This window comes from Mastigoproctus giganteus, chromosome 9, assembly GCF_048544385.1.
Source record: "Mastigoproctus giganteus isolate SK-2022 chromosome 9, ASM4854438v1, whole genome shotgun sequence".
Taxonomy (NCBI): domain Eukaryota; kingdom Metazoa; phylum Arthropoda; class Arachnida; order Uropygi; family Thelyphonidae; genus Mastigoproctus; species Mastigoproctus giganteus.
Genome location: NC_143583.1, coordinates 187,710,087 through 187,722,745, shown reverse-complemented (window position 1 = coordinate 187,722,745; position 12,659 = coordinate 187,710,087). Strand labels below are relative to the sequence as shown.

Sequence of the window (12,659 nt, the reverse complement as noted above, 5' to 3'; positions counted from 1 at the left end):
CCAGTCGGCTGTTTATTGGTGACCTCCAGAAATGTGCTTTAGTAAACTGTGAGCTCGAGTGGAGTGATAATAATGAGTTTTCGCCTCAACCGTGTGAAGTTCTTTTCGGAAAATTTAATTTTGACATTTATCTTGGTGCCACCTAAGAGAATGAAGACTAGTAAATCTATCAAGAAAATGAAAACGATCGAGTTGAATCAGAAAATTAAAATAAGGATGTATGAAAATGGGCAAACATCAATTATCGTGTGGAATTCAGAATTGTCAGTGACAACGGTGAACACAATAATAAAGTTCAAAGACAGAATATGAGAAGCTGTGAAGGGATTGGCACCAATGAAGTTAACTGTATAACCAAGGCTACAAAATACATATCAGTTTTTACTGTACAATAATGTGTGTTATTTCTTCCTGTTATGTTTTCTTTTCTTATGTACCAGTCCAGCTACTTCACTGCTGTCCCCAGATAAAGTTTTTAATTGAACTAATTAAAAATATATAACTATTTTTCTTCATTCTTCTGAAGACGTTATGTCGTTTTTGTAATTTTGGCACATCAGGGGTATAGTAACAATATTATTTTAGTCATTCCCGAGTTACACAAACCTCAACTTACATAAGGAGTCTTGGAACGTATCTCTCACATATGTCGGGAACTTACTATATTTTTGGATTAACTGGGAAATCGATTATCCGGGAATTTTTTTTTACCATCTATCCTGGAAAATCGAGTCTACTGTAAGCTCAAAGTGTAGACAAAGGCCTCAATATTATTTCCCGGTAGGAATCATATATTATTTTTTCTGTTATTGCTGAAACTGTGAAAACCAGTGAGGATAAATTACGAAGGTGCTTCTGGAATACACTCAACAGGTGTTGTACTAAGAGAAGTGGAGATGCAGCTAAGAATACAGTGGACCCCAGCTTTACAATATTAATCCGTTCCAGAGACACCATCGTATTGTGAAAATATTGTAATGTGAACCCAGCAACGCATGTTTTTTGGTAATTTGTTCCAAGACCTCAGAAGTTGAAATTTTCGCTATATAACTAAGTTATTTATCTCTCTAAAGCAGGGGTGGCCGACTTAATTTGTGATGCGATCTACTTTTTTTTTTCAAAATGTGCCACGAGCTACCATCTCAAGAATTTCATCGCACATGGTTAAAAAAAGTTAATCAACACATATTGAAAAATGTCTTTAAATTTAAATACAATTCAGAATTCTTATTTTAAATTCATACTTATTTAAATTTTTAATTTATGCGAAGTTTGTGTCATGTCATCTGCTAAGCTTTCAAAATCGGGAATATACTAAACCGTAAAGAATCTCCTGTAGAATCTTTTTTTTTTTTTTTTTTCAAATATGAAAAGGCCGATTTACATAGATATATGGAACCAAAACAGGAATTTAAAGGTTCACTGCATTTTTTTACATTTGGGTACTTTTCTCTGCAAACATATTTCCAAAAGTCTTTTTCTGATGATCTGGCTTTTAGGAAGATATCATTTCGCAATGTAATAAATTCATTTTCAAGTAATATTTTCTCCATGTTAAAAATCTCAGCGATTTCTTTTCTTCAACGTTTCGTATCTGAGTCGACATTAAATGGATAAGAAATATATTGAACAATGTCTTCAACTATTTCAAAATCATCCAAAACTTTCTCAATTTCAGAAACCTATTTCTCACTATTAAATTCAAAAACAAACTATTTTTGCAAATGAACTTGCATATTTGCAAAATGATAGAATTTTTTTTCTTTGAGATCCTTAGCCACTGCCAAAAATTGATATATGCAGAAATATTAACTAATCATGCCACCCACATTTTTATTTTTTCCTTGTAATTCCAAATTCAGATCACTTAATTTACTGGTAAAATCTGCCAAAAAAGCCAGACCACACAACCACTCTGTATCTAGTAGCTGCTGATAATTATCTCCCCTTTGATCAACAATTTTTTTTTTAAATTTCATTCAGTAAATTTCGAAATCTCTGTAGAAACTTACTCCGACTGAGCCACCTCACATCTGTGTGTAATATCAGATCTGGTTCATTTTCATTGAGTTGCATTTTGAAAAGTCTCCTTTGAAGAGATTGCCCTCTGATGGAATTCACGGTTTCGAAAGTTATGTCCATAACACTTAGAATTTAATCTTTTGCCGACTAACATTTGTTGGTGGTGATACAGTGGTAACTCAAAAAATCTGGGAATTCATCATCCTTTTGGCACAATGCGATGAATCCGTTAAGATGCCCTGTCATTGGTTTGGCTCCATCCATTATTGATATGAGCTTAAATAGTGGTAATTTAATTTTTTCAATAAAATTTTTGAATGCATTAAATATATCAACCTCTAGTTCTTTCTTTAAAAGAAACCATACCCAGCAGTTCTCTAGTGGCAGAATCATCGAAAACCATACGAATAAAAAAGAGCAATCACGCTGTATCACTGATGTCTGTAGAGTCATCCAGTAAAGAAAAGGACATACCACTAGCAATATGAGCACACAATTGTTCGCTCACATTTTTACTCATTTTTTTCAATGCTTCGAATCACAATAATTCACGATAATAGCAGATCTTGAAGAGCACTTTTAATTTCATTTTTTGTTCTTAAAATTTTCAAAATGATAATCTGTTATTTCTAAAAATGCGTCTTTGATGAATTGACCATCAGAAAATGGTTTGCATTTTTTTGCAAGAAGATGACTCACTTTAAATGATGCTACAGTTACTGCTTTAGATTGTAAATTAGGTGTCATGAAGAAATTTTGTTTCGCGAATAATCTGGATTTAAGTTCTTTTAATTTATTTTTTCTAAGGCCAATATTAGGCGGAAAATCCAACTGGTATTTACCATAAAGATATTAATATCGTTAATAAATATTGAAAGCGGTAAGGGGGCTCAACATGGATGCATTGCAAATCAAACAACGTTTTTCTTTTATCATTACAAAAAAGTATTCTAATTCCCACCCTTCATGAAAATGATACGATTTACTCTTTTTCGTAGTATTCACTTTAAATCAAGGGATATTAAATTAATGTATAAGTACTGTCCAGTTTTTTAACTGTAAGAACAATTATAAAAAAATAAAGAATTAATTTTAGCAGCAGGAAAGATAGCTGTTCCACTGCAGGCAACTAGAGCTAGGCCGGCTATTAGGATTGAAATAGAAAGACTAACTAATTTTATTGAAGATAATATGCAGAATTTAGCTAAGTTAAATATTATAAAAGAGAGAGAGAAAAGAGATTAGCCAATATGATTATCTGAAGAAAACTCACCTAAAAAAAAAAAAAATGCGGCCATTAAAAGCTGGTTAAGGGCTGGTTGATTATTTTAAAATCCAGGGAGAAGCCGCAAGTGCAGATCAAGGAGCCGAAACTTTCAAAAAAGAACTTGAGGGGTATTATGTGTTATACTTCTCAGCAAGTTTTTAACATAGATGAAGCAGGACTTTTGTGGAAACAAATGCCTAAAAGAAGTTTCATATTGAAAGAAGAAAAAAACATGCCAGGTTTCAAAGCGGCGAAGGATCGGCTGACTTTATTGTTGGGTGATAACACTGCGGGGGATTATATCCCTTTTAGTTTCTTTGGAAAAGGGCCAAAGTGCAACCCAAAATCGGACACATTTTTCATGATTAAATTCAATTAAATTAAATCAATTAAAATCATGATTTTAATTGGAATTTTAAGTATAATTTTGATATGTAAATAATTACCACATAATTATATACATATGTAATGCAGAATATTTTATATGTACAAATATTTTGACCAATATTTGTACATCTTTTCACTACCGTTTATTATTGATTAGGAAATATCCTATGGCACCGACAGCAACTCACAAATACCTATGTTACCTTATGGGAATGCGGTACTCGCTTATCGCAGATTCACTTAGCGCTCTGTTTTTCCGGAACGAATTATCAGTGTTAAGCGGGCGTCACCTGTATTTTGCTTTTGTTTTAAGAACATCATTTATTACCAAAACAATGAGATCAAAAAATTTAAATTCAACTAAAAAATATATGATTATATATTTATGGTATTGCTAATCATGAATGTGCATTTTTTAAACAACTTGCAGATATATACAACTTCTGTATGCGAATTCCAAAGAATTTCAGCTTTTGTTGGACAAATGGTCAACAGGTTCTATCTCATCCAATTTTCAAAACTAATTTCATGGTGCCTCCCCCACCATCATGATCTATAATCATAATAGAAAAAATAAATAAGCAGAACTTGCTGGAAACACTCGAGACAATAGTACATAAATGGTCGCATTAGCAAATGATGCAAGAAAGAAAGCCTATAAGCATCAGCAAAAGAAAATAAACAACACCTCACATTTCACCTATTTCTTCCCTACAATACTTCTACCTTGAATTTATTTAAGCTATAAACTTCTACAACAGATGGAACTTTCTTCCAACTATCAACCACCTGCTGGCTAAAGGCAAACTTCAGCAAATTCTATTCTTCAACTGTGCTTACTCAATTACAATTACTGCTACCCATATGCAGCAGTTTGCATTTATCAATGTTAATTTCAGTTGCCACTTCTCTACCCATCTGCCCAACTTTTCAAAATCCTGTTCCAGTAGCGTACTGTCATTACTGTCAGTAACAACTGTGCCTACCTTTGTACCATCTGTAAACTTGGACATTAAGCCAGAAATTAAGACATGATATGAAACAACCTTGAAAAACATATAGAGCTCATACTGCTATAACAACACACGAGCTTACACAATATGTATTTCAAATTATATTTATTTGATATTTTATCTGCTATTATGAACACGAGAATTGAAATTTACATGCACAAAACTGAATATCACTATGTCACACTCTTTCTAAACAGCATTTCAGTTTATGGTCTCTTTACACATATTGCATATTTTTATTTATTATATATTTTGTTGGCTAAGGTAAAGAAAGACAACACGACAACCACAGGAAACTTTTAGCAGTAAAAAGTGTTTACCCCTACACAGCTTCTCCCTGCATTCTCGGTAAACAGATGGTGCGTGTTATCAGTAGTGGCAGTAGAAGTCGATAACAATGTATTGATTAGTTATTTTTCTTATTATTAAACGCACATTACACTACCCAGCAATTTTTTTTCGTCATGCCTCCACAACAAAAGTTGGCTATTCTGAACAAAATGAATGTCCTGATTACGAAAATATCAATCTCTTACTTCTTTCACGTCTACATCAAAAGATATATGCATTTTTTAAATTCATTGTTTTTATACAATATCAGTCTACGTGGTTGTGATTATTACACACAACATATGTTACTTAGACATGTTTCCAACTCAATGATTTCCTTTTATACTCCAGATAGCTTTCCCGTTTAAGGAAGGATCAGTAATCTCCCATCATGGCAGAGTCCAAGTAAACTGTTATCGTTTTTCCATTGCAGATACAGTCAGTCCTCGTATAACACGTGTTTACACTACACGAATTCGATCATACACAATTTATAAATAGGGAAACGATATCTTATATAACACGAACCAAATTCGCTTATGCACGATTCGCCTTTGTGTTTACAAGAAATGGCAGTTGAACGCAGAATCACCCCAACCGAACGCAACACGATAGGAATGAAGAGAAGATTCTGAAAATGTATTTATGTTTTTTATATCAGTGAAGGGGAAACACATTTCACCATAATAACGTAAAAACCAACACAATTACAGCTATCGGTATAATCGCAAATGCAATTAGATCGAGTTTACTACCAGTTTATAACGGATTCCACTAGCAGAAAAGCAACTGGAAATTGTTTTTATTGTTTTATGGTAGTAACTCATAGAAATTTTTTTTTTTTTTTTTGGTAGTTGTTGGCGCATTGGCTTCTGTGGCCATAATGCACCCCCCAAGGTTTTTGCAGTACTTTGATCCAAGCCCGAGGCGGGATTCGAACCCGCGACCTTTGGGTTGCCAGGCAGGTGCTTTACCCACCTGGCTAGCCCGGTCGGCTCTCATAGAAATGTGCTTTAGTAAAATGTGAGGTGTTAATAGTGTATCTCAGCCTTTACGGTGTTGTTTATTCAGTTGCTACACACGCGCAGCTTTGTTTATGTGTATCAAGCGTGCCTCCTCGTTTTGTTATTGTGCTTTGTTCCCTAAAAATGAGTAAAATACTTAAAAGGTGTGAAAAGGAAGCGTCCTGGTAAGATACTGCAGGTTCAGAGAGAAAAAGAAAAGCAATATCGATAAACAGAGGAGGACTAGGTCAAAAATTCTTACCTGGGAAAATTTATAGTGGCCTCATACTATGGTTTATGGCCAAAATCACACCGGCCTCCGGCCCACCGGGGATTTTCCCCGGTAAGGCTTATGGCCAGTCCGACTCTGTCGATAGAGAAAAAATATGAAATTGTGAAACGCTTTGAGCGAAATGAAAGACCATGTGATATTGCACGTGCTACAGACCTAAATGAGGCAACGCCGAGAATTACAAAGAATGCAGAGAAAATAAAAACAACTTTGATAGCAGGAACAACTCAAAGTGTAATTAAAATCCATTAGATTAAGACACAAAGAATTGGAAGAGATGGAATGCCTGCCATCTGTTTGGATAGAAAGTCAAACAAAAAACAAGTTTGCTTACGATAGAAGTAAAAGCATTAGCAATATTTTGTTACGTAATAGTCGTAATAAAATGCGTAAGTATTTTATTACGATTATTTATTGTGTTTAGTAATGTTTTGGTTACAAATGTGTGTTCAATCGTGGGTGGTCGGCACCTAACCCCATTTTTCCCATAGGACCTGTTGTTTATATTGCACGATTTTGCATTGCACGAGGTTTTCTAGGAACGCAACTATAGTGCTATACGAGGACTGACTGTACGTCCTGGTGGAAGTACTCTCATTGTTCATCACTAACATCTATGTTTTCAGGAAAGAAATCCAGATGGGAATGAAGGAAATGCATTTTCAATGACATCTGGCACCCCATATTCTAGTAACATTTCAGTTCATTTGCTCACAGTTCTTTTCTCTTTCCGAGGAATGTGTACCACATGCTTGAAAGATCTCTGCAGCCAGTTCAACTTCATTCAGGTTTCTTTGAAATTCTTCAACTTTTAGGAGCTGTCTTATTTGAGTACCTATGAAAATTCCTTCCTTCAGCTTTGCATGAGATAAATTTGGAAACATTTTCAGTAAATACATGAATCCTCTGCTTTCTTTATCCAGTGCCTTAGTGACATTCTTGATCAGTCCAAGCTTGGTGTGTAAAGGGGGGAAGAAAAACCTTTTGTGGATCAACCAATGGAACATACTTTACATTGCTTTTGCCAGGAATATATTCATCTCTCTTGTCCCAGTGTTGTATGACAGTGTTTGGCTGTTGCACAACTATCCCACAAACACAGGAAACAACAGTATTTAGTGAACCCACCTTGCAACACAACAAGCAGCCCAATCACTTTGAGATCACCACAAATATTCCAACCATAGTCACTGTAACGTATAGCAGCAAGAATCTGGGACGTACTATAGTAAGTTTCTTTCAGGCCAACAGCAGGAACAAAAGGAACTGATGGTAAAGTATTTCCATTATGAAGCAATACTGCTTTCAAACTTAGCTTTGATGCATCATGAACAAACGCCATTCAGAGGTATTGTGATCAATGTTCAGTTCGTGCATAAGAGCAACGACATCTTTGCAGACAGACATACATGTTGTTTTCCACTGCAAAATACCTTGAAAACTTTTCATTTTGCTTACGGTATATTGTAATGTTTGTACCTTTGGCGAGTAAGTTCCACTGTTGAAGTCTGGATCTGAATAATTCAGCCTTCTCTTTGGGTAAGCCGAAGTCTCTGATCAAGTCGCTTAATTCTTCTTGTTTAATGTAGTGTTGAGGCCTTTTCTTTTACTAGCTCGTAATCCAAATCATGTGAAGTACATGGTTCCACGACATCTGGTAAAACTATTTCTTCTGTACCTACATCACTACTTACAATACCCCAAGATTTTGGTGGCACAGGTACTGGCAGTTCTTTACCGTGTGACACTGGTCTAATTGCTGATGAGATATTTGGATATTTGATGCAATGCTTGCTCTTTTTGGAAATGCCTTTTATTTTTGTCATGCCGAAATAGCAGTCGTCGAAATGATACTTGGTCTCACTCCACACCACAGAGACGGAAAAAGGTAATGCTCTCGGATTGCCATATAACTACAGCCTTAAGTTCACTGTACAAGTAATACAACTGACATGTGGAGCCAAATTTTTTTCTTGGTCACCGATCTTGCAGCCGAAGTGCAATGAATATGCAACTTTTGTGACATTGTATATTTTCTTCCTCTGAGTTTTTGGGATTAAGTGTCCACAAACATAGCAGAAATCTGGACAAAGTGACAAGTTCTGTGCTTTGTCTTCTCCATTTTAACAATGCATTAACCTAAAAACAGTAAAAACAATTGGTAAATTTGAACAGAAGGTGAATTCTTCTAGTGTAGTTTATTATACACTATACATTGAACAGTTGAATGGCATAATAAAATTAATAAAAATACTGACTTGTCTGAAAAAGTGCATCAAAATCAAAATATACTATATTGCAAGAGCAGTAATGATGTACTTGCTTAACTTTTAGCCCAATAAACAAAACCAACCAAAAATTAATAAGTTTAAAAATTGTACTTCAAACAGTAATGATATCTTTGTACAGAATCCAGTTATCTATCTATATCTTAAAACTGAGACGTAACAGGAAATTTTTATGATTGATTTTAAATTCTATACATAAAACTTGATCAGAAACAACCATTGATTTGCTTGAGGTAAAAATCATGTTGGATAGTGTTATCGGAGTTCACAAGTGGGCTGAAGTTTACTTACAGGTACATCCTTCAGACTGCCTCAGTCTTAGGGTGTGTATCTCCCCTTCCCGGGGAGATAAACACCCTAAGGCTGAGGGTCAGAATCACAGATAACTGTCTCCAAATTGAACATAAGATCTGTTCATAGCACCTAGTACTCAATCTTGGTCTTCAGTGGAAGCTGAATGATCTCTTACAATTGAAAATCAAATGCAGTAACAAAACACGCTGCCACGTTTATAAATGCTGCTATTGGCTGAGAGGAAGGACCACACGGTCTGATTGGAGACAATTGTAAGCCATCCCATCATAAAGTGAAATAAATAGCTGCCGGTTAACATGATCACTGGTTAGTGGAATCAGCCACTTTAAATTCAAATCATTAAAATGCAATACACTTTTATCATTATGATATGTTTGGTTATAAGAATCAATTTTGAATGTCTTTGTGATATTTTGACATGACAACAATGATGGCGTCTGCCAATCAGCAGCCACGGCATCTTCCAGCAGCAGGAGGCTCTGCACTGTACCTGATACAAAACCATTGCCCAAATTTCAATTACTGCATTTTAACCTAGTTATAATGCAGTAACCCACAATACTTTTTTTTTTTTTTAGATTTTATGATTATAGCTATTGGATTTAACTTGACAATTTTTTTAAATCTAAAAATTTTTTCAGCATGAAATATTTACCTTTATTTTAAATATTGTATATAGGTTGCCCTCCCCAGTTGTGGGGGCCACAAATGACTCCACATTTGGATCCATTATATAATGGCAGAATGGGGACTAGGTTCCTGAACCATCCAAAGTTTACACTTGAAGACCTATAAATGAAGTACAAAGTCACATAAAAGAACTCAATAACATCATTTCTTAAACAATGTTATGAGGATCTACTTCCCCACAGTATCCAGGATGTCAATGAGGTAGCCAACATTTATCATATTGAAAAAAATATGAAGCACTGTTGGTATATAGTTATTGAAAAATTACATTTACAGGGACAAGGAGTAAGTGATTAATTCAGTTACATTTTTGGCTTGAAGAAAAATGCAGTGCTGCATTGTAATTGGGCATTTATTAAACAGAACAAAAATGTATCCATTAAAAATATTAGCAACAGAAATGAAGTACATACCTACAAACTACATACATTCTCTTTCACACCTAAATAAATTACAAATGACTTTTTTTTAAAGGTTCACCTTTTAGTGCATTTAACACAATTTTTTTTCTCACTGGCAATCAATGCCATTCCTTTTATGCTCCTTGTTAGAAAACAAGACTAGAATGTTGAACAGAGACAGCAACTCTATTAAATATTAAGAGTGCACCAAAACCTTATTAAATAGTAAAATCCAAACAATCAGGAGAAAACTGCTTACTTGTACAATAAAGAACAACCAGTAGTCATTTATTTTTTTGTGGCATTTTACCTGATTTTCATAAAACAATTTTCTTACTTAAAATCATATCATTATAAAACATACACAAGTTAATGTGAATGATGAATGCCCAAATACAGAAAATCATCCAAAACTCACAAAAAGATGTATCAATGATGAATAGCCAAAATAATAAATAATAATAGCGTTTCCCAAACTGTGTTCCATGCAAAATCATAATTAATAATTAAAAAAAATAAATAAAATAAATAAATTTTGCATATTTGTAGCATACACCACTTGGTATCATTATAATTTTTAACTTTTTTTTTTTTTTTTTTGTTATTAATATACTGGCATAGACTAATAATCAAACAACCCACAGAACGCTTTATTTTGGTGGGCTTTGCATAGAGAAGTATGCGTAGAGGTAATGACATCTACAAAAAAGTAGCAATGTAGCGATCTAATATGCCATTTAGCCTAGAGTACACGGGTTGAAAGAGAGGGGGAAGCAAACTGATATCATAACTAAACTCACTTCCTCGTATAAATTTTTTTTTGATAATTATCCAGTATCTTGAAATATTATTAAAATAAATGACCATGGATTTGTGGTTGAAAAAAGGAAATTTAAAACGAGAAGCAAGTACTTCTAGTATTGAAACTGCGGTCGATGAAAACGAATACAATATTATCACACTTCAAAGTGAGGATGAACAATTGCAGCCTTTTGTGCCCCGAAAATCCCAAGTGAAAAACAGGAACCAACTAATAAAAGACCAAAATGAAAGTATAATGACAGTTATTTGAATTTCAGCTTTACATGTGTTGGAAATAAAGATGCTCCTGATGCACAGTGCATCGTATGTAATAAAATATTAACAAACAGTTCTTTGGCTCCCGCTAAATTAGTGTTCTGTAATGTTCTGTAAATATACTGCGAGATGAAAGGTGTTCTGTGACTGAAAAAGTTTGGGAAACACTGATCTAGAGATATGATGGCAACTGTAAACCAATGAGTGACTCCTGTGGTGGGTCACTCTATAGTCTATGATAATAATAAATAAAAAGAATTAGTAAATCTCTGTATAATTTTAGGTGGTAGACAACTGTCATCAACCGGTGCTGCTGCTGTTGTTATTTGGTTTTTAGGAGATTAGCAACTAAGGCCATATTGCTCCGGGGATATGCGGTGGTCATTCCCTGACCTTTCTGCATCCTCCATATTTGGTGGTCAGGGGCTCGAACCTCGGTCTAATCAAGAAGTGTGCGCTACGCACTGCTGCTCCTGCCCACCTGGCTACAGAGGTGCCCCAACCGGTGAAATATCACCACTTTGCTTAATGGAGACTAACCCCCCCCCCACATCTCTTCCATCATGCAGTATGATTGATGTCTTTCATGGTCAATGGGCTTCATGGCAAAATCCAATCTTCCTTGTATTTCGAGGGTATAGCACTAAAACTGTGTTTGCAGGTCGGCCATTAGATAGTCCATCAAACCAAACCTATTGTATAATCTTGCTGCCTCTACTCTGCTAGATGGAGACTGGAGGGAATCCAAGTAGTGCGTATCAGGAAGCAGTGTCAAGGAGCTGGATATATAAGTGGAACTTCTCTATTACGAACTTCTATTTAACGAATTTCTCTGTATTACGAATTTTTTCGAGAAACATTGCACCTTGAAACGAAATTACATGTAAAATTAACCCCGTATAACGAAGTGTTAGTCTCTCTATAACGAATTTTTAAAAAAATTAGTAAAAGCATTTTTGAAGATTTTCAAGCATTTACTGCTAAACAGACGCTCAAATATACTGCCTCCTTCCTTCCGAAATTGTGCATTAGCATCTGGAATTAAATAATCATCCTTTTAGTGAACACTTGTGGCCACTGACGCCCATAGGAGGGTCTTTGTTTCATTTTTGTTATAGTTATTAAACCAAATGGGTTTTCTTAAAAGTGGTCGTAAACTCTATAATAAATAGGGTAGATTTGTAAATTGATGTTGGCTCAGGGGAAAACGAAATTCGCTGCGGTAAACCTTTAGCATGCTGCGGCGGCAATACATAGAATGCTACCATAGTCGGTTTATAGTAACGCCTACTGAGTGACATTCGCTTCTCACCTCAATTGTACCACGTGACCTTCATGTCAATCATTATATGATATGTCCGTTCTCGTCTAACTGGACTCCCAGTAGATGGTTTTCATGATTTTTTTTTTTTTTTATTTCGTTTGTCATCAATCACATAGGCTATATGCTCTTGTATTTTTTTTTTTTTTTCCTGAACGTAACATACAGCATACATTAATCATAAATTTTCTTTCGTGTATATATGAATGAAAGCAGAATAAAAGAAATTCACAAAGTTGTATATTTCTTCAA

At 34.7% G+C, this 12,659-nt stretch overlaps 1 protein-coding gene across 2 annotated transcripts in view; it reads right to left on the bottom strand.

The window, feature by feature from the left end:
• Positions 1 to 12,659, bottom strand: part of LOC150080955 (ubiquitin carboxyl-terminal hydrolase 10-A-like) — a 251,119-nt gene that overhangs the window by 202,501 nt on the left and 35,959 nt on the right. For both annotated transcript variants that reach the window (XM_090381270.1, XM_090381271.1), the window contains exon 2: positions 9,574 to 9,707. In XM_090381270.1, coding sequence (XP_090237396.1) covers positions 9,574 to 9,648 — 75 coding nt within the window. In that variant the 5' untranslated portion in view covers positions 9,649 to 9,707. The remainder of the gene's footprint in view (positions 1 to 9,573; positions 9,708 to 12,659) is intronic.